This window comes from Dunckerocampus dactyliophorus, chromosome 10, assembly GCF_027744805.1.
Source record: "Dunckerocampus dactyliophorus isolate RoL2022-P2 chromosome 10, RoL_Ddac_1.1, whole genome shotgun sequence".
NCBI lineage: Eukaryota > Metazoa > Chordata > Actinopteri > Syngnathiformes > Syngnathidae > Dunckerocampus > Dunckerocampus dactyliophorus.
In genome coordinates, this window is record NC_072828.1 from 20,299,583 (window position 1) to 20,322,565 (window position 22,983).

Below are 22,983 nucleotides of genomic sequence, written 5' to 3' on the forward strand. Positions count from 1 at the left end.
ACAGTACACTATTAAGGGCATTAATCATGACTTGCTTCAGACGAGTATTGTATTTGATCCAGACGCAAATCCATAACTGAGATTCAGTTTGAGGTTAGACTGGCTTATATATTTTTTTTTCCATAATGCACATACAGTGCCGTTAAAAAAACATTTCCCCCGTTTATATTGAATGTCAACATTAACTAAACGGAAGTGCGACTGGCTTCCGAAAACTCGACCAGCGTCCTTTAGCTACCCCTGGCGGTTGCCTAGGACAACAGCAGCCTTACAGTATGTAATACAGTTGTATTACATTTAGCGACACCTTGTGGTAAAATGGAGATACTGCTATGACAATTTTCTGTCCTCCCTGATCCACCCCCATTTGGATCATATGTAAATATAACCAGAACCAGCTGTCAGATTCTTGTCTACAAGAGTCACAAAGCTAAAAACGAAGCACACTACGGAGCTATGTACAATATGCAATACACTGCAGCAATTTACAAAATATCTATGGCCACATTAGGAGCATCAGCAGCACTAACCTAATCCAAATTGTCATTATTGTGGTTTGCAATTATGTAGACGTATATACTAAGGGCCTCCTTGCAGTATTTTTGGCAGTTTGTGCAGGTGTATCTAATGTTGTGGCCTCTGAGTGCATATACTGTACTCTATCAGCCATTAGGCATAGTAAAACAATAAATTAAATAACAACAGTACTCTGACTATGGAACATTACTACTAATACATGTCTGAAGTGTATGTACACTACTTGCACATATTACAGAAAAGCAAACGCAAAAACATATTAAAGCAAAGCCTAACAAGGTGACATAAGTGAACTACTAAAGCAGCCACACCTGTCCATATTCAAATAAAGGACAAGGATCTATCCAGTAGTGATGTGTTGGTTGTCACACCTGTGAAGAGTTGGTATCCACTGTACAGTATGTTGTTTCACTGTTATTGTTATCAATCTTATACTGTACATGCAATCAAATATCTTTTTGTCAAATGTCATTTTTGTTGCACCCTGTTCTATGTTGAGTATAATAAGGCATAAAAATAATACATGTTTGCTACAATGTGTGTTTTGTACATTAGTAATTTATTTTACACTTATTTTTTTTATGTTATATTGATAAAAGTGACAGGTGCTGCCTTTCATACCAGAGCCTTCAGCGGGGACCTAAAGGGGTAGTTTGATTTTTTTGACATGAAGTTTTATGACATCCACATTAGCAGTTACTTAACGGCCCAGCAACTAATCAGAACTATGTTCCTCATCACCGAAATACGACCAGAACTGGGCTCATGGGACCAAGTGAGGGGTAAGTCACTGTTACACGACACTGCTGATGGGGATGTCATACAACTTAAAAGTAAAAAAATCTGAATTATCCCTTGAAGCGACCCAATCCCCCTCTTAATACCACTATTCACCACACTTTCCAAGGCTGACTTATCCATCCATCCATCCATCCGTTTTCTACCTTATCCTTATTTGGGTCGGAGGGTTATGCCGGAGCCTATCCCAGCTGACTTCGGGCGAGAGGCGGGGTACACCCTGGACTTGTCGCCAGGCTGACTTGTACATAGAGTATTCATAAACTCACTTTTTTGCTCTTATAACTCAAACAGAACAATGAACAACACAGTGTTCCTTGTTGGAACAGGATCAATTAAGCACTGTACTGTTCATGTGATGATGCATTCAAGTGCACTGGTAACTTTGAGTGTTTGGGAATACAGTAGGCTTTTACCCATCAACTAATCAAAGGATGGAAAAATGCTGGTCACTATGGGCCATAATTGACTGTTGGGAATAAATGATTCTAATTCAATACTAGCATGCTAAATAATAATAAATACTGTAATTGAAGTTGTAGGTCAGTGCTTCTGATAGTGTTTCTGCTGGCACTTACAGCACACCAGTGTTTGATATTAAAATTGTATTTTTTTTGCTTTTTTTAAAAATCAATTTAATAAACACAAAATATATTTGGGTGCAGAAATAATCGGCTCTTCTCAGCGAATTTATTCCTAAAAACCGGCTCTCTTAAGAACGCCGAAATTACCAAATTCCCATCCAGCTGTAGATAGCGGAGTTGTTCCTGCTGAAGGGTGTGTCTGGGCGTGCATGTACGCGCACTAAAAGAGGAGGTCTCTTCAAGGCGAAGTCAGCCGAGTGTGTCTTCAAGCTTGCAGACTTCCTCACGCACATCCTCCTTCCTCGAAAACACACTTTTATCATCTTTTTAATGCAATTCTCTCCTCATCGACGTCTGCTGGCTTTGCTACGACGTGCGACACTGCGGAAGTGAAACCACGAGTGGCCACCACAGGAATCTGTCTTTTCCCCCCACTGCTGTACACTATTTTGTCTGTGTGTTGCTCCGATTTTCCATTCCTCTAGCAAACCATGTACCGCATAGTTAGAAACTTGTTTTTTACTGACTGCCAGTGTGCAGATAATGCGTCCAAAATGTACGAGGACCTCTTCGCCAAACTGGACACAAACAAGGATGGAAAAGTGGATGTTTCCGAACTGAAGGCGGGCCTGGCTGCAATGGGCATCCGTACTGGGAAAGGAGCAGCTCAGGTAACTGCGAAACAAAACACAGTCAACTCTGTCATAAATACTTCTTGTTAGATTACGCATGCATGCACTCATCAAGGAAGTACTTTACTATACTCGCTAAGGTGATTCTCATACATGCTGTGTGCATACATAATGTATGATATACATTTGTACAGTGTCAAAATTAGTGCTCGTCATTTTTAAAGGTAATATTTAATATATTGCTGAGGCAGCGAAATCACATTCTGCTTTGTGGACTATTAAAATAAGTTACAGTACTACAAATTCACACTTTTGAAGCATCTGGATCAATAATGTCCAGAATCTTTTCACTGAGGACGACATACAGCAAAATTAAAAGACGAGGGGGCCACTTGAATACATTTTGCACGTTAAATATGCTAAAACTAATCCAATGTAGGTCAATATTTGCTAAGCTAACAGAACCAAACACCCATATAGCTTGTGTTATTTGTGACGAAGCACATCAGTGTAATATCTAATGACGTCTCCCTTTAATAATAATTTCATATTATTTATTACGATATGTCAGGTGCCAGTATAAAAAAATGGTAACAAAAAATATGACCGCACTTTGGACACCCCTGATGTAAATGATATTATTATTACTGCGGCCATATACTGAAGGTTCTGACAATTAGTTTAAAATTGCATTGTCCAATTAAACTGACAAATAGACCCTTTTGTTTGCATTTCCACATATTTAACACCAGCAATACTTGAGAGTTTTACATCTATGTCATGGCTTTCAGATTCTCTATTTCAGGGGTGTCAAACTCATTTTCACCGTGGACCACATCGCAACCCTCCGAGGGCCGCCTGTAACTGTGAAACCATATAAATGTGTAATTGCCTCATGATATCATTACACGGGCCGCACGGTGGTCTAGTGGTTAGCATGTTGGCCACACAGTCACAGTCTGGAGATCAGGAAGACCTGGGTTCCATTCTCCCTTGGGCATCTCTGTGTGGAGTTTGCATGTTCTCCCCTTGAGTGTGTGGGTTTTCTCTGGGTACTCCGGTTTCCTCCCACATTCCAAAAACATGCATGTTAGGTTATTTGGTGACTCTAAATTGTCGTGTGTGAATGGTTGTATGTCTGTATGTGCCCTGCGATTGGCTGGCGACCAGTCCAGGGTGTACCCCGCCTGTTGCCCAAAGTCAGCTGGGATAGGCTCCAGCATACCCCCGCGACCCTAATGAGGAGAAGTGGCATAGAAAATGGATGGATGGATATCATTACACATTTGATTATTATGGTTTTCATTTTGTATTGATTAACCAACAAATTTAAATTGAAATAAGTCAAGGTATACCGTCATCCTCGTTTATTGCGGTTAACCGGTTCCAGACCCGACTGCGATAAGTGAATTTCCGCAAAGTAGGATTCAATATAAATAAATGGAATATTTTCATATTTAAAGCATAGGCAACCTGTTTATGACTTTCTAAATACGATTATTACTGTTCTTAAAGCCCTGTAGACATTAAATAACACCCCTATAGTCACCTTTACACTCCTATTATTCTTTGTTTACAACACATTGCTGAACTGTAATGCGCAGGTTACGGGATCACTGCAGGGCCACAAGAGCCGGCCGCCGCTTTATACATAGCATGCTACCATGCTAACAAGTGAGCTTCCAATTTGTGTATTCTAAACTTAAGAAAGGGTTTCAAACAGAGAGTACGAAGCCAAAAACTTACCACTTCAGGACTGGGAGGAGAACTTTTTTTCCACTTGTCTTGTCGGACATGCCATGGCTGACTCCGTGCAGTGTAAAGGTAATCTGTAATCTGTGTCCTGTCTCATCAATGTAACATAACACTGACGCATAATGACCAGAATACTATGTAATATGTCTTTCAATATTTTTTGACTAATAATAGTCCAGTCAACCACAGAACGGTAGGGATGCTCCGATCGATCGGCCACTGATGAAAATTGGCTGATTTCCCTGAAAAAGCATGTGATCGTCATATGCCACTAAATGCCTTTCAACGCGCTTCACAAAAGCCGATCGCCTCTGGCTCGTACTAATGCAGCCTGTAGCGAGCGTCTCCCGCCCACTTTCCTTCACACTGCGCAGGTGTGTCAAACACAAAACAATCATGTCTGCCGTGTGGAACTTACCTGTCGTTTTGTGAGAGTGATATAAATTTTGCACCCTGCAAAACATGCCCCAAAATATTTCATCGGGGTAGCACATTAAAAAGCTTTAATTTAATACAGCGTTTGAAGAACAAACAATTGACGGAGTATGGTGAGTTCACCAATCAGACGGCAGCTAATGTAGCCAACGCTGGACAACGCTCACCCGTATGTACGTGACAGTCAGAAGTCTATAGCAAATAACCCAATAAATAATTGAATTCATCGGACTATATGACCAGCCTCTGTCAGCGGTGGAAGACACGAGGTTTGCTGACTGCTCTGTCACTTGGAGCCCCGCTGCATGATACCTGGAAGTCCTGCTAGAAAGATTAGTCAGAATTGTGTTGATCCCTTGGGGGTGTGCCTTCAGGGACATGAAGGTTCCAGTAGCAGCAGCACTGTATGAAGTATACAGGACATTAATAATAGAAAGTACAGCATGCACAGTAATAACAAAACAATATTAAATTAAGAAAAAAAACAGCTGTGAATACTGTGAACAAAAATACTACATGGTAGCCGACAATATTGGTTCTGTTGCCTTTAGAAAATAGTTTCCTCTGGAGACCAGAACCAAGATGAAGGGCTTGACTTCAACGAGTTCTCCAAGTACCTGATGGAACATGAGAAGAAGCTGCAACTAACGTTCAAGAGCTTGGACAAAAACAATGACGGTACTGTAAATATTTCCACGGGTCTGTGAGAATTTTCAGATTTACAAAGACAAAGTGTTTTATTTGAACAGGCCAAATAGACTCTATGGAGATCAGGCAGTCACTTGCAGATCTTGGGATGGACATCAGCAAGGAAGAGGCAGAGAAGATCCTCCAGAGGTAATATGTCCCTAATAGCTCCCAATAAACTCACTGTGTGTATGTCGTACTGATGCTGTCACCAATGAGAACTAACTAAAGAACTACAGTAAGTGAGATATGCATTTGTGAGCTGGGAATCTTTGAGAGAGATGTGGAAGTTTAGTGTCTAATTACACTGGGAGATGAGCTAAAGTTATCTGGATTTAATGTATTTGGTTAAAAAAAATGGCACTATACACAATATACACTAATTACACTAATTTAACACTTCTCTCATAATCCAAAAATAAATAATCTATACATAGGCTTAAAATATAAACTACCAGATCACATGTGTTCTGACTGGCCCACTCCTTCTACTAAATGTTATGTCATTTTGCTTAAAGGCAAATACATGAATAAACAAATTTGCAGTAGAGGCACTAGAGAACATTGCAGGTATCAACAAGCTGCTGCCTTCTTTTGTGCTGCCATGTGCTCCATTCTTTGAAAGAAAAGTATGCTGACCACAAATCATCAGTTTGGCTGAAGAGAATAGTCATTCATCATTCAAATCATTCATTTTTTTCACTCATTTTACATATACAGAAACCTAATATACCGTGTTTAATTGGTTCCAGACCGTGCTAAGTGAATTTCCACGAAGTAGGATTCCTTATTTATAAATCTAATATTTTCATAATGTTAGCATACAAAACCTGTTTATGACCTCACCTTGTTAATTCTGTTTAAAGCCGAAATATTCCCTCACTGTGGCATTTGGCTTAGAAACCATGGCTTTTGTGCCTTCATTCATACTGTATGTACGTTTGCTTGCTCACGACGCTAACTTGTGCTAACACTAATCTGGCCTCTGTGTATAAATTTAATAGCAGCCCGGCCTCCACCTACTGGGACAAAGACGCTGAATGACTGAGAAGAGGGTTCACTCTATCCATTCACACCGATACAGAACCAACACGCCCAGACAGATGCAGAGTGAACCCTCTTGTCGTCCAGCCTCATCCAGGTCGAGAGAGAAAAACAAACAAAACACGCATGTCAATATATCAAGGCCGGCAAAATTATCAACATTGTTTTTATTTATCGTTCGATTAATCGATTTATTGAATATCGCGACAGGGCTAATTTTACCAATTGTTTTGTCACCAATATTGAAAAACTTTTTGTCTTGAAAAAGAGTCTTTTAAGAGTCTTTCTGTATTTAGAGGTTTTGTCATTGTTGGGGCAATGTGGTACTTCATTTCAAGCTGGGTGGAAGACATTTTGGAGTGTCTGGAATTTATATCCATACTGTGTGTGAGGAGATTTGTGATGTTGAGCCTTCCATACTAAAGTGAGAGGTGAATTTGTCAAGGAGGTTGCCCTCGATCCAATTTCTCCTGATTATCGATGGGTTATTTTTTTTAACTTTAATCAAAGTAAATGGAAAAAGTGGCACCATTCTGTAATACAGTAATTCTTGATAAAATATCATCTGTTTTTAGGAATAAACACCAAGTTTTGTAGTTGTGATTTATTGTTTTCTTTCACATGGCATTATTGAAATACTTACTTAATGCATTCAAGGACTTACTACATACTGTAGATACACTCACACAAAAAACCTGGCTATCCATTTAAACAATAGCCCAGCATGTAAAGCTGTACAATTATGTACTAAACACTTGTGCATATGACCCAAGTGACAGTGCAGTGACTGCAGGTATTTTAACAAAACAGACATTTCTCCTTCACGGGAACATGGGCTGTCATACGTGAAGGTAGTGCAGCATCATGCAAGTGCAACCTACCAGACCCTTGAAATATGACCGTCATGTGTCAAACTGCACGAGCTGTTAATCGCGCTATACTTTGGTCCTACCTCACCTGCAGAAGACACCTAGTCTGATAACACGAGTGGAAAATGTGTCGTCAGCCGTTATTAACTTTACAGGCAAGATTTGCTGATGTATTGTAACGTACGATGTGATTTAAAAAATAATTTTTGTAAAAAGAATTTTTAATTCTTTTTTTTTTTTTTCCAAATTGAATTACCTTAACAGCGTTTAAATCGAGAGCATGCAATATGTAAATACTTAAAAATGTTAACATCAAAATTCGGATGTAAACGTTGTAGCTATATCTTAATCTGAGAATTCATTACAGTTTAGTTTTGATTCAAATGAGATGTACTGTATATGATGATGCCTTTTAGTGACAAAACTCTTCTTCCCTGCCTCAGTTGAATGGTGCGAGCTCACTTTCCACAACACGCTCTTGTGGCAAACAGGTTCAGGCACTCATGATGGAAATGGGGTCAACCTCTAAGGGGAAGAACACAATCACGTTCCAACAGTGTATTATGACTATTTCTTTGCGGATGGTCTCCACAGTAGTGTCCTTTGACAAGACAGTGATTTTGTAGGGGTGTCACGAGATACCCAACTCACGAGACGATGCAAGAGATTGGGTCCACGAGAACGAGACGGCAAAATTTTAACATTAATTTTAGGAAAAGTACAATGAAAGAATATGATTGGACAAACAAACTTTTATATTTAACTGAGTCACAAAAGAGTGCAGGTGCATTTTGAAATATTTACTGTTGCACACACGCTAAAGGGATAATATTGTCAGCATTTTTTGAGACCAAATAAACCACTAATTATGATAATATATAATAATAATAAATCATAATAATGCAATATTTCCTTTTAACATGTCATCTTTCACTCTGTCGAGTTGTGGAATTGCCTTTTATGACATGAATTTTCTCACAGGCAATTCCTACCGTCTATAAAACGTTTGCAGCATTTCTAGATATGCTGGCTTTTCAACTGTTTTAAAGAACAGTATTTCTTTTGCAATGTATCACACTCTCTGCGCACACGCACCATTTTTGTCTATGTACTGAAACCAATGCGCAGTGAACTTTCTTCCTGCCTGTTTGGAGGCAAAAGACAAAGAAAACAGACACGCGTGTTACCGGCACCAGACCTACGGCAATCTGGACCAGTAGCTAAGGTTACACAGGCTAGGAAGCACTGTGCAGCCAATAAAAATGACTGTGAAACAACAGAGAAGCATCCCAAGTTAGCATCTTATCATGATTGCGCTCGTTTATTAATCAGCGGTGCATGGCTAAAGCTAACTGGTCCAGTCTCCCTTCTGCTACTAATACGCACCCTCTGCTGGCATAAACATGTCATGACATTGTCAAAATGGAATACAGTACTGTACATATAAAATAGCAGTTAGTAAGGTTCACTTATTAACAAAAAATGTGTGGGGGTGCCTGTCACACAATACAGTATATGCACATCAGATAATTTTCTAATTAGAAATTTCCACAAATAAATATGAATGTTTACTTGTCTTTTTGTGCAGTATTGATGGAGACGGCACCATGACTGTGGACTGGAATGAATGGAGGAAACATTTCCTGTTGAACACAGCCACCAACCTGCAGGAGATTGTCCGTTATTGGAAACACACCACGGTAAGAGGACTCACATACTTAAAACTAGGGATGTCCACTAATATTGGCAATAATAATCAGCATAAAAATGAGATATAGGTTCATATTAGTATTGTTTTTTTCTGCCGATAATGATATCAGCACGCAAGTGATGACGTCATGCTCCACACAGCAACAAGCTTGCTAGCTCAGTGCGTCCGCAGTTTGGAATTGTTTCCATGTTTTGCCTTTGGATTGTAAATATGCAATTGGCAATGAAAGCTCTGGTTATGCGAGGGGGGAGTAAGGTGTTTTCCTTTTAATGCTTCTAATCTAATGTTTCCTTCATGCTGTATTCATGTGTGACGAGGGTTTTGCCACACAGAAATGATAGGAGAACATGTTATTTTAGTTGACTATTGGCAAATCCAGCAAGACAAGGATATCCACACACACACACACACACACACACACACACACACACACAAAATGACTATACTACAAGTAAATTACTCCTTTCTTATTTTTCGGATTAGTCAGTCAGTCCTATGACCTCTTTCATTCATTGTCCTTCAAATGACCAAATGACAGCAAAATGAAAGGATTATCGTTTGAAAATGAACCAGAATCAGAAAATCATCGGATTACATTCGAACAGCAATGATTCACAACACCGTCAAGAGTGGAGCTGGAAAAAATGGACACATCAATGTAATTGATCAAATTATGCAAATATAAAAAGAGAACATTTTTATTTTTACATAAAATTAATGTGTTTTTTTTAAATATATTTTCATGTTTACTGTATATCTTTCCTTCATAGTAATCCATTGTTATGGATTGTGTCAGATTTCCCTCCCATGTATCAATTAATAATAATAATAATAATAATAATTGTAATATCATATTGCAAGTTACTCTGTTAGACGGTCGATTATAAAATATCAGTGTATTTTTTTCAAGCAGCCCAGGACATACCTAGAATCTTGAAATGCTTCAGTTGTAAATAATTATCCCATTGAGGTTTTAGTCTATTAATAAATGCACCTTGACACGTCTTTTGCATGTCTGAAATGCAGCCAGTTCTAGTCAATGGCTAAGCTCTGACGTTGGCTGCCTCTCCTCAATGGCACAGCCTTAAGTAAAAGTGTGGCTGCTAAGCTTTGTGGAGATAATTTCAGTCTGACCTGAGGAGGGATTAAGTTGTCAATGGGATTTGGACTGAACAAGAGAGAGGAAGTAAATCGACAGTAGATGGGGAGAGAACAGGGGTGAGGAGTTGAGACTCAAGCAGTAGTCGGCACACCGTAAACAGTGACAGCATGTAAACACCTTCACTATTCCTGCTTGTGGACCATAAGAAAACAGTATTTCTCTCTTCTGGATGCACTGTATCTGACTGGTACCTTTTGAGTGGATCATTTTTGAGTGATACGCTCCAATACTAGGATTTTATATCCCTGGATAAGGATCATATATTAACATTTGAGATGGCCATGGCTCTGCTGCAGCAGCGGCACCAGCAACAGAAAAAACATTTGTTCCTTGACTTTGATGATGACGATGGGCTCATTTACGAGGTGGAGGTGGATATGGTAGGTTCGTAACACCTTGAACTGCTGTCTTCTTGATATAAGATCTTGATATGAAGCCTGTAGTCTACTATAAAGTCAAACTTTTTGTTTCAGTCTTGAGTTTTTTTTTTTTATTGAATTGTGTCGTCTGTGTGATTTGTAAGTTTGCCGTTGGAAGAAAGAAATAGAGACAACAGTATTCTTGGTACTCTGTGTAGCTTACTCAAGTGGTTGACGCCACATTATTTATCCCAAAATGCCACTGATTATGTTCTTTTATCTCTGGTTTTGAGCTGGTTGCTGCAAGAATACGACACAAGAGACTGTATAATAACATGAATCAGATTTGGCTTGTAGACAAATGGTGGGAAGGAAATCTCAACGGCTTCCATCATTCAGCCATCACACATGGCGTCTTTGTCCCATGTCCTTCATTTAAAAGAAACTAAGTACGCTGCAAGCTTGAGTCATGGAGCTGCGGTTTACTCCAAGTTATGCAGGTTTTTTGTTGCGGTTGAGATGTTTTAATGGTTATGTCCAGCCTGAAGTTTTAGTAGAAGGTGTGAGTCACTGCATTTTTTGAAACATTACAATTAAGTTAGTTAGAGGTTGAAAGCAGACTTTCAGGATAATGTAAGTAACTGCAGTATTAATATGAATGATTGCTATCATTAAGTAAATAAAATACTCCACTAGCATTAAAGGATATTTAGGCAGCATGGGGTTTTCTTTGTTTTGTCTTAAATGTACATTAATGGAATTAAATGTTATTACAGTAATCCCTCGTTTATTGTGGTTAATTTGTTCCAGACCTGCCCGTGATAAGTGAATTTCTGTGAAGTACAGTCAGATTCCTAAATAATAAATGGAATATTTACCTAGTTAGAGCATTTACAATCTTCTAAATACGGTTTTGTAACATTAGAGCCCTGTAGACTTGAACTAACACTTCTATAGTCACTTTTACACTCGCATTACCCACTATAGTAAACATAATAAGAGTAAATACACCATTTAAGACATAAATAACACTCATGCCGTGTGTGTTACTATAAATGTGTTCATTAGGGGACCTGAGTAAGGCGTAGACAGGAAGCGACATTGGGGGCTCAGAATTGACTTTCAGCTTTGCATGGCTAACGGCCGCAACAGAAGCTCTTTTTATTAGGGATTTTTATTAGGGATTATTGTGCCTGTTGTGAGATAATTCAAACCTGCAATAAAAGCTTGTTGTTCTGGCGATCAAGTCTGGCCCTTGTGTGTCTCGCCGAACACTGCAGTAACATTACTGACACCTAGTGACTGATGTAGAATACTACATTTCATCGTCTGAATGGGTTTTTTGAATGTCTCATATTTATATTTTAGTTAATTTAGTCAGTTTTATGCTTGAGAATGCTTAATTTAGGCCAAAAAAACCCATTTGCTTAAATTTGCACATTTGACTAGTAACATTTGCTTAAATTTGCACGTTTTGACTAGTAATAGGCCGTATTTAACCACAAAACAGTATGCTTTATTGATTAATATAGTTAGGAATAACCGTCATAGAGTGAAACCGTGAAATTTGAAGCGCGAAGTGGCGAGAGACGACTGTATATAAGCTGCAGGGCGAAAAAAATGCTGCCAACGCCACACATGGACCATCAAGTGACTTCATTTCAAAGATGAATTTGAATTTTTCAGTTATTTTTCAACTAAAAAAAAATAGAAATAAAAACACGTTGATCCAAAAAGTGTAATTCTTCCTTCTTTGCTGGTAAGGTTAGCTTTGAGAAATGCATTCATTAATAAATGACTTATGCACAGGTGCTGGACATTGGGGACAGCCTCACCATCCCAGATGAGTTTACAGAAGAGGAGAAGACCACAGGTCTGTGGTGGAAGCAACTGTCTGCGGGGGCCATGGCAGGTGCAGTGTCTCGCACAGGTACCGCCCCCCTGGACAGAATGAAGGTCTTTATGCAGGTGCGTCACTTGGGATTTTGCACAGTAAGCTTCACCTCCTTTTCAACATCCAAATAGCCACATTGTTTTTAATGTACAGGTCCATGCCTCCAAGAACAACAAAATCAGCCTGGCCAGTGGTTTCAAACAGATGTTGAAAGAAGGAGGCTTGGCGTCTTTATGGCGAGGGAATGGTATTAATGTGCTAAAGATTGCCCCAGAGACAGCCATTAAATTCATGGCATATGAGAAGGTACCAGCACTGAACAATACAATATCTATGGAAGGTATTATCTGTACACTTTTAAACTTGCTTTGTTGTAAGGTTTTCATTTGTTTTTGTTACCTGACTAGTATAAGAAGATGCTGTCCAGTGAACCAGGGAAGATCAAGACACACGAAAGGTTCATTGCAGGATCGCTGGCTGGAGCAACAGCACAAACAGCCATCTACCCCATGGAGGTGCGCTTTTAACCACACATACCGGTTTGTCTGCTCAGTTGCTGGAGGACTCTCATAGTCCTGCACTAAGTATGCGTCACATGAATACAAATGGGTTGGTAACAGTGTCTTACACGGTACATACTCGGCTCACTAAAATGACACTTGACAAAAAAAATGAGGTGCTATGCAGTATTGTTGGTACTACCTGTCAGGAGGGGTTCCAAGGATGCTGAGCTGACACCATATGGCTGGTCTTTTGTTGGTCGGAATGTCACTATTGAGGATGCACAGCTGGAGATAGCTATTTTAGCTTACCATGTTGCTGTGCCTTAGTCCAACTCCACAGTCTCCACTTTAGTGCCATGGCCTGTTTTCTTGTGGCCCTTAGTCTCCTTTCAGACTGATGCTGCACGGGTTCTCAAATTTCCCGACAATATTATTTTGAGGTGGAATACAGAGAGTCAAGTCGCAACTTTGTAGTGCAGTAAGCTTGCTGGAAGAGGCCTCAGCCCCTCATGAGTGTGAAGAATCAGCGGGTCAGTTTTTTGTTAAAAAAAGTACTGTGCTGTGCCATTACTGATTTATTATTGTCCAAAGTAGTGCTTGTCTTTTTTGAAACATTTAAAAAATCAAAATACATATCAGGCCGCACGATGGTTTAGTGGTTAGCATGTTGGCCACACAGTCAGTCTGGAGATCGCCTGTCGCCTGAAGTCAGCTGGGATAGGCTCCAGCATGCCCCCGCGACCCTAATGAGGAGAAGCGGTATAGAAAGTGGAAGGATGGATGAAAATACATATCAAATAACTTAAATTGTAAAAAAAAAAAAAAAAAGCTAATTAAAGCTTTGTGCACATCAGATAATTATAAACTTAAAATGCTTAACGTTCTGTTTTGGAATTATAATAAAGAAGTGCTATTAAATGCAAATACTGTATTTTTAAGTGTCTTCTATAGATTTTTAAATGTATTTATTTATTTATTTTACATTCTGTCACTCACCTGTTAGAATAAACATACTATAAAATTCTGGACTGTTCATATCTTTGTTATAAATACTTGTATTTATAACAATAATAATACTTGTATTTTCCCCATTGTGTATCTATACAGTATTTTTGTATTATTTCCCCTGGAGTGCCTTCTAATACCCGAGCTGTTCCCCCATTTGAGAACTAGTGGTATAGATAATGGATGAATGCAGTTTCTTTCTTTTAACAAGAATCTTTGTTAAATAAGGTGATGAAGACAAGGTTAACCCTGAGGAAGACAGGACAATACTCAGGAATGTTTGACTGTGGCAAGAAAATCCTGAAAAAGGAAGGAGTGAAGGCATTCTACAAGGGCTACGTTCCTAATATTCTGGGCATCATTCCATATGCTGGGATAGATCTGGCTGTGTATGAGGTACTTTTTTTTTTTCTTCATCAACTATTGATATGTATACACAGTACAGTATGTTCCCACACCTCTCTCATACACAACAGAGCTTGAAGAACCTCTGGTTGTCCCGCTACGCCAAAGACTCAGCCAACCCTGGTGTGCTGGTACTGCTGGGTTGCGGTACCATCTCTAGTACGTGTGGCCAACTGGCCAGCTACCCCCTGGCTCTGGTCCGCACCAGGATGCAGGCGCAAGGTACAGACATGTATTCTGAACTATTCCGTCAAATTAAGATAGAACTGTGGTGCATGTGATTGGCATATCAGCCTTACAGCCAAATGGTTCTGGGTTTGATCAATCAATCCAGTAATCATTCTAGACCCCTTATTTCCCCCTGAATCTCTTAATTCTTCATCTCACGTAGCTCTTTTGGACAATTGTATGCTTTTGGGAAAGGCCCTTTTCTTGTTCAAAGATGGTGAGCCTGCCGATAGTGACCTCTGGCCTCGCCTCTCCTGGATGAATTGACAAAATATTCCAGAGAAACACTCCAAAATGTTGTAGGAAGTCTTCAGAGAAAATTAGTGACAATATGGCGAATCAACTATGCTAGTATTTTCTTCCATGTTCACTTCCTGAAAGGGCAGTTTTGTCTGTGTAGTGTTTGATTTGTCAATGGACCACAAATGTCCCCCTTCATCGTGCTACATATACTGTATATCTCTTTTCTCTCAGCTTCTCTCGAAGGTGCGGAGCAGCTGCAGATGAACCAGATGGTGAAGAAGATTCTGGAGAAAGAAGGATTCTTTGGACTTTACCGTGGCATCTTGCCCAATTTCATGAAGGTGCTGCCAGCTGTCAGCATCAGCTATGTGGTATATGAATACATGCGGTCTGGCCTGGGTATACAGAAGTAGGACAAACTATGCGCTATGCAGTTATTGTCCACGTTTCTGTCCACACAATATAGCATGTAAAAATGAGTACACGTAGCCAACATAACGTCCCCTACATTCGGCTCTTGCAGAAAATACTGACAATACGGGGTTTGAATGAACGTTGGGGACGGAAAATTGAGACATTACAAGTAGTTCACTGAAGATTTTGAGTCAACTATTGTTGATGCAAATGGGGCAAATGTTTACAAACTCTTGATGGAGACCATAAACTAATTTCAGTACAACAGGTATATCATAAAAAAAATTATTTCATTTTGGAATGGCTTGTTTCAAGCAGAAGTGCTGCCTCCTTATGGTGATTAAAATGAATGCCAGGTTAAGACACTTAACTGTTATTGCCACCTCTTTTTATACCGATTATTTAAAAATATTTGCACTTGCCTAAAGTTTAATAGAAATTAGTGAAAGAAAGCATTTTAAGAAATTAATTTAGCTTAAAGGGGACCTGTTGTTATACAAATTTGGGGGCCTTTGTATTGCGTTCTGGACTCCTATAGAGCAGCTACACACGATAACCCGCACAGAAAGCGTTCTAGATCATCCAGACTCTGCATCTCTTCTTGCAGTGTTTCCTTGGGTTTCCTGCCTCCCGCACAAACGGGGTAATTTACACCACCCCAGCCCTCCTCCAGGTACGCCTCCCGCCAAGCCCACTCCGCTGTGATTGGTCACACTCCCTCCGCTCCCTGTATGCACTCTATAATGCTACACAGACAACCGCTTTTGTTCGATCACTTAGACAAAATAAACACTGGACACTGATAAATTGTTACTTACAGCTTACTCTTCTCAGTCTTCAACACGACCAAGTAACGTTGGAAAGGCGTCGGACTTCAGCAACAGTTTGGCGGATAGTCCAGCTTCATATTGGCCCATGTTCACAAAACAGTCCCATGTGAAATGCCGTTGACAGATGATCATATTTTTCTCTTGCTGGCCGGGAATCAGCAACTCCAACCACTTCTGCCTGATGCTTGCCTCATTAGGAACACCTGAACAAATATTTCCTGGGAGCACGGTGAACAGAGCAGAGCGAAGCAGAGCGGGGTGAGGGCAGGCCTACAGCATTTAGCATATAAGGGAGTCCAGGATGCGTTGGCGTCAGTGGAACTCGGTGTTAAAAACAACTCTGTAAAACACAGCGTGCAGAGCCATCCAAAACTACTTTCAGATCTCACTTCCAAATGCGCAAACCTCATTTTCTGACGCGTTAGCATCGTTCAACGCGACCATACAACATTGTACTGTAACAACATTTACAGGTCAGAAAAGTGAAAAAGCATAATAGGTCCCCTTTAAGTTTCACATTTGAATTATTTCCAATAGTTCACATCAGTTTTCATTGAAATCAAAACTACACATTAGATATGCAGAGACTTAATTTAGCGTCTTTGATTACATTATGGTCCTATTTTTTTCACCTTTTTTTAAAGCCATGTTTTGTCTAATCGTTGAGCAAAAAGCACCTTACATTCCAAAGCAAGCCATGACCTGACAAAGGTACTTTTTCAATGTTACCAAAGTAGCACTAGAAGCAAAAGATGTCTTGTCTACTCTCCTCTCAATTTTAATCTCCCAAAATACTGTGTAAAATGTTTTTGTGTACCTTGCACCAGAAAGCGGCATCTACTCCGTGTCGCTTTGTCATCATCTTCCACAAGGGCTTTTTATAAAATCACCAAACCCTCTCAATGAAGCTGGTCAATGTGGAGGCATGTGCCTTACATGTTTGCCTTTCTCTCCCTTATTTAGATGCTGGAGTTTCCGTTAATAAAGACATTTGAGTACAAATTTGTGAACCTTTTTGAGTGCGTTTCCTCAGGACAAGTGGTGAGTTGTGTCCTCCTACGCTTGTGATATTGTTTTAAATGTCACCATTGTTTTGAGGATGTCTATATGTCAAGTCTGTACACTCACTAGGCACTTAAGTGCACCTACATCTATTACATATTAGCATAATTACTTTTAAAATAGTCTCTGGTAGAACATAGTACAAGCCTTTACTGATGCATGTTGCCCTCTGATAGGGTGCATTTGAGCACAGAGGCTTTAAGTAGAGATTACTCCACTTTGGATCTTACATAATGTCGTTTCCTCTTGAGCGTCACTGCTCCTTATCAATACACTGAACGGAGAAAAACATTGAGAAACAACTGAATTGTGCAATCAGATGCTTGGTAATAGAAAAAAAAACTTGTTTGATTTTTTTATTTCAATGTTGAGCTTGTTTGATGAAACTACACAGATACTCTCAATCAAACAAGATGTAAACAAAACATCTGCTGTTACAATGTCTGCATGATTTCTTACTCTGAAAACAATTTCTTCTCTGGATATATTCCGATCAAAATGATGGTGCCCAAAAGAGAAAAAAATGCCACAATGGTCAAGACAGCACGCAGGGCTTTAAACCAGCTTGGGTAAGTGGGCAGCAGTGACAGATCATAGTGAAGCAAGATTCCCAGTGACATGATAACCATAGTGGCTGCAGGAATAATGCTGTCGGCCATCAGCATGGAGACCCAAGCCAAGAGCGGGGGAACTACACTGTTGCTCAGGTTTACCCAGTCAGGTTTGGCTGGGCTGCTCTCAGGGAGGGCGAATCCCCAACGAGCTCCACCTAGGAAGGAAACAATGGAGGCCCCATAGGCTACCTGCGCATAGGCAAGCTCTGAGAAGCAGCTTTCAGTGATGCCCATGAAGAGAGGCGGGGCAACAAAGGGGATCAGCCCTGCAAACCCAAGCCAGAGAGCCGGTTTGGGACTCTTCCAGAAGTCCTTCATGTCGTAACGCAGTAGGTCCAGCTGTCTGGGCGGAGGTTCGGGCTTTTCTCTCTTTTTTAGCCTCACAGCAGAAGAATGGAAATATTGATTCCTCTGTGTGAATGTGGATGCATGAAACTGAGTATTCTGGAAGACCTCAGTTCTCATGAAAGCAAAGACAGCAGGAGAACACTGTTCATGAGAAGCTCCAGACCATTCTGTTGGTGGTCTGGTTGAGGATGCCCATCTGATCTCTAGTGTGCTTGACCCTGTATTAGTTCCTCTAATCACAGAAGATGTCCAACATTTCGGTGGCACTCTTGCCCAGTGCAATACCTGAAAAAAAGACACGTCCATGTCAAAATTCTACTAGAATTGGAAATGAATAAAACAGATGACTATAGATATTCTAGTAAGGAAACCACACATTTCATTACCTTCTGGGCAGTTATGGGGCTTCTTCTAAGTATAACAGAGAACATCTAAAAAAAAGATGGTGCAAGAAAACCCATTAGACAATTAGTCATTAACTAATTCAACGATTCTCTTTTCAGTGAATTAACGAAGTAGACATCACAACTTAAAAAAAGATTTAGAACATCAAATTTGTTGATATTTTAAAAAGTCTACGGTTTACCATCATTTGAACAGTTTTAAAATGCAGTTACATTAGTACGTGTGTTATGTTCAAATAAAAGCGTAATCCATGTAATGAAAATCCCCTTGCAGTTCTGATAACCACATGACGCATTACATTCAGGTCTGTTTTGGTCCTTACAATGTTAAAAATACTATATAAAAAAGAAAATACTCACAATTCACCCAGAAAACGTCATATTAGGAAAATGATCAACTGCAAGATTCATCGGTCTCAATGACCCACAGAGCAGGACACAAAATGGTCCGATCTTGAAAACGTCCGTGTAAAACAACCAGTCAAAATAAAGCGTTCCGACAACAAAACGAGAGCAAACACAAACTACGATATTAAATAGTTACGAATTTGAATCATAGCAAACTTTTATTGACACAAAATCGACATCAAAATGAAAAAATAAATATTTGTAATGTTAATCACATTATTATAAATTGATTTCAAAAAGTCTGCGATAATACTTAAGAACTCCCCACTGTCAGAGTCAGAAATATTCATTTTTAACCATATTTGTCTTATTGTGGTTGTCTTTTTCAATGCTACATAATGCATTGCATGGCACTGACAGATGTTTCTAATATTTTGCCAGTTGCGCCACTGTATATTAAAACCACAATAATTATAATATAATACATCTATATTTATCACTTGCTATGGGGGTGGGGTGGGGGAGTTTGGGATCTTTTTTTGTCAACAGTCACCTATCACTCAATTCTTTCATTATTTGCAAATGACTTGGTGTTTGTTTTGAATGCAAATATGACACATACGGTTTAAAATCTTTTATTTAGGGTAAATTACAGGTACTTTTTCAAAATGACATGCAATCGCTTCCATTAAATGCAAACTAGACTCATAAATAAATCCGCACCAAAAAAGCACTGTAGGGGGCAGTCATAACACATTTTCCCCAGGAATTAATGAAGCGCTACACCGCATTGTCACTCTTTATTCAAGTAAGTTTTTTATGTTAACATTGAAAGCAAAACAATTAAGAATAGCGCAGTACCCAAACATCCACACATTTTCTATACTACGTGTCCACATTTACGGTCCCTGATGAGCTGGAGCCTACCCCAGCTGACTGTAGGCAAGAGGTGGGGTACACCTTGGACTTGTTGCCGGTCATTCCGAAGGCACGTCTAGGCAAACATTTTGAGTCTTCAATAACTTAACATGCATGTTTTTGGACCTTCGGGGTAACCGGAAAAACCCACACAAGCACAAAGGAAAACATGCAAATTCCACACAGATGTTCTAGAAGATTCAAACCTGGATCACTATGGAAAAATACACATGAAGTATTCAGTAGAAAACACGTAATTACCCATTTTATTTTCTTGCATTTAATGAATAATAATTACATACAAAATAGCAATCAAGTTAGAAAATGGAGTTAGATCGGTTGAAATCTCTTAAGTGGGAGTCATTTCAACAGTGTTGTACAGAATGCAGAATACTGTACAGTGGAATCCATTTAAGTCGACGCCCCTTACCTCTTGTCAACATAAGCCGTTGTTGGCTTAGCCAAAAGCAGCTGTTGCTTGCACATTTATTTGTGACTGTGCAAGTGGGATGCTTAAGTGGGCACATGTTAGTAATAAAAGAACATGGTGGACGGAGACTTAACACCAGTTGGTTGACTTCGACGAGTTGTCGGCATAAACGGGGTCAATTTAAAACAGGTTGGACTATACTAGGCTATAAACAAGTAGCTCCCATTATCCTATAAATGTACTATTAAAGATAAACGCAATGAGGTGATATGTTCTACAACCAGAAGAACCTTTCTTTCAGCCACAAGTAATGCTCACACGGCTCCATCACTCTGAAAGAGAAACATGAATAAACTTAAAGAGATGAAAAGACAAACCGTCAAACTATTAGCAGCTCTCTACGAAAACATACTGACCCCGCCACAGCAGTCCCCACACAGAGCTCCCAGCAGGCCATTCAGCACCTGCACTGCACACAGCACCATCTGGATTAAACCCATGACCAGCAGCACTGAGAATAGGGAGAGGTGCCATGACACCACATTCAGGGGCTCGATACACTGAGACCACAAGTTTGAGTTGGTCAGGTAGCCACTGGACATGGTGAGAAGGAGAGAGTGAAAATGATTTGCAGGGTATCTAATACAGTACATCCTAAATTACAGTACAGTGCAAAAGTCAGCATTATATTTGCTATAATGCCCCTATGTCACTAGAATGTTACTTTGTAAAGCCCAAACATCATTATCAGGTTCATTCCTGGTTCATGGAGAATGACAAACAGACAGGGGGCGCCATTATGACTCTGCGTGGTGGACAGCTCCGTTGATGACCAAAGAGTGAAAATAAATTCCTGGTAGCACCTCCCCTGTTGCCAACTCCTCAGCAAGAAAAGTAGCTATTGGCTGTACTAGAAGTCACTAGTTTGCCAGATGTTGTCAGAGCTGCTGCAGGAAAAAAGCATAAACCCGTAGGAGAGACAAAAAAGTGAGTAAAAGCACCTTAATTATGTTTAGAACTACAAATAAACTTGCTTCTTAGTTTAAAAATTAGTTTAATTAGTTTAAAATTGGCCAGTCAGCTGGCATGGGCTCCAGCACGCCCCCCGCGACCCTGATGAGGATAAGCGGCATAGAAAACGGATGGATGGAGGTAATCTTAGCGAACACTCTCAACAGACAAAGGCAGCGGCATCTGCAACTTGGTCACACATACAACACAATCACGAGGTTAAAGGAACCATATGGCTGTATGAGCAACATAGAAAATACTTTGTACCTCTCAGAGAAGGGATACGTCCACGTTTGTGTGCCGTTAACTACAGCAAGACATTCAGGTCCATGGTTTATGGCGACGGCTGAAACTATGACCGAGTAGCCAGCTCCTATAACACCCACACCTGCAAACAGTATGGAACTCAGCATCTATAAGGACAAGAAGAGAAGAAGGAAGGTTCACAATTTTTTACAATAGATGATGACATTTATTAATGTGTTGACTGAATGAGAGACAAGGCTGGGCATGAGCGTCGACGCTCATGCATGGAGTTGATGATCTTGCAGACTAAATTGTCAATACATAGGGGTCGCTACAGTAAATATTTTTTGATTTTATGTATAGAACACCTCACCGCAAATCTCCTCCCACAGCTTTCATTGCCACAGCAGCCACAGCAGTCATTGTTCTTCAGACCCAGGAAAACTAAAGCTGGGAAGATCATCTGCCATCCACAAAAAAGCAGAAAAGACACACACACACACACACACACACACAGTGATCTGAACAGGTGATGAACTATGTATTCTTTGCTGCATCTGTTATTTACTCACTTCAGGAAAGTGGAGATCGCACTTATAAGACATCCATCCTAATATAAAGCTTTATATTATCATAATGCACATAACGCATTTAATCATAATAGAATATAAATACTATGATAAAATGCCCACTTCATATCATTTCATACAAGTGCAGTAATGCAATAAATATGAAAAATAAAATAGAAGGCATTTTTGTGATAAACTGATGAAAAGTAATGAAACACATACCAAAGACGTCTGCAACATTGAAATATATTACTAAATGTCAAAATAAAGCTGGGCCATGATGCAGCAGAAATGGCAAAGGATTACAGTTTAAAATAAAACAATAAACAATATTGATCATCTACTGTAAATACCGGTATAAGAAGTGGATTGGCCGCATAACCGACTGTATTTGCCACGCTAACAAACTTACCAAGACTCCCGAGCCAAGAATTCCTCCAAAATACCACACCTCATCGGTGATGTGTTCACTTGCCACTGTCTTCCCGCCGGGAAAGAAGAGCAGGATGTTACACAGCACGCACACAATCGACAGGGGCATCAGACTGATCCCCAGACACTTAGCGAAACCCCCAGAGCACATGGTGATAACCAAACTTCAACTGCCTCCTTGGGAGGAAGAACCCTGCTTTGTTTTTCAATTCCAGAAAAATATCAAGGTTTAAAAATGAAGATGAGTAATTAGTATTTCTTTTCCACATCAAATGAGATCCACCTCACCTGCGCGTTTTCTGAGGATGGGAGATGCTAGATTTCCACCTTTATAGCCCCCCCCCACCTTGCTTTTCGTGTGACGTCACTGCTATACTTTTACAACTGCACACAGTAATAAAGAAGAATCACACATGTACCACACACACACACACACACACACACACACACAAGCATGCAAACACAACACTAGCCTCTGTTGGAAGGTGACATATCAGTGTGTACAT

At 39.8% G+C, this 22,983-nt stretch overlaps 3 protein-coding genes across 3 annotated transcripts; 1 reads left to right on the forward strand and 2 right to left on the reverse strand.

Annotated features, from left to right (window-relative positions):
• The first annotated feature begins 2,156 nt into the window (after positions 1-2,156).
• Positions 2,157-17,085, forward strand: slc25a24 (solute carrier family 25 member 24). Its single transcript, XM_054790790.1, has 10 exons — positions 2,157-2,590; positions 5,293-5,419; positions 5,491-5,578; positions 8,930-9,041; positions 12,383-12,541; positions 12,621-12,773; positions 12,875-12,982; positions 14,204-14,371; positions 14,452-14,602; positions 15,083-17,085. Exons 1-10 carry the CDS (start codon positions 2,411-2,413, stop codon positions 15,262-15,264), a joined length of 1,428 nt encoding a protein of 475 aa, XP_054646765.1. The 5' UTR covers positions 2,157-2,410; the 3' UTR covers positions 15,265-17,085.
• A 427-nt stretch (positions 17,086-17,512) lies between these two features.
• Positions 17,513-18,990, reverse strand: LOC129188977 (transmembrane protein 69-like). The gene is made up of 3 exons (XM_054790164.1): positions 18,884-18,990; positions 18,506-18,550; positions 17,513-18,404 (listed from the first exon to the last, which is right to left on the reverse strand). The coding sequence occupies exons 2-3, from the start codon at positions 18,548-18,550 to the stop codon at positions 17,613-17,615; spliced, it is 837 nt and encodes a 278-aa protein (XP_054646139.1). The 5' UTR covers positions 18,884-18,990; the 3' UTR covers positions 17,513-17,612.
• Positions 18,991-19,506: 516 nt separating this feature from the next.
• On the reverse strand, positions 19,507-22,762 carry tm4sf4 (transmembrane 4 L six family member 4). The gene is made up of 5 exons (XM_054789997.1): positions 22,458-22,762; positions 21,850-21,939; positions 21,498-21,643; positions 20,636-20,813; positions 19,507-20,551 (listed from the first exon to the last, which is right to left on the reverse strand). The coding sequence occupies exons 1-5, from the start codon at positions 22,626-22,628 to the stop codon at positions 20,534-20,536; spliced, it is 603 nt and encodes a 200-aa protein (XP_054645972.1). The 5' UTR covers positions 22,629-22,762; the 3' UTR covers positions 19,507-20,533.
• Positions 22,763-22,983: the final 221 nt, after the last annotated feature.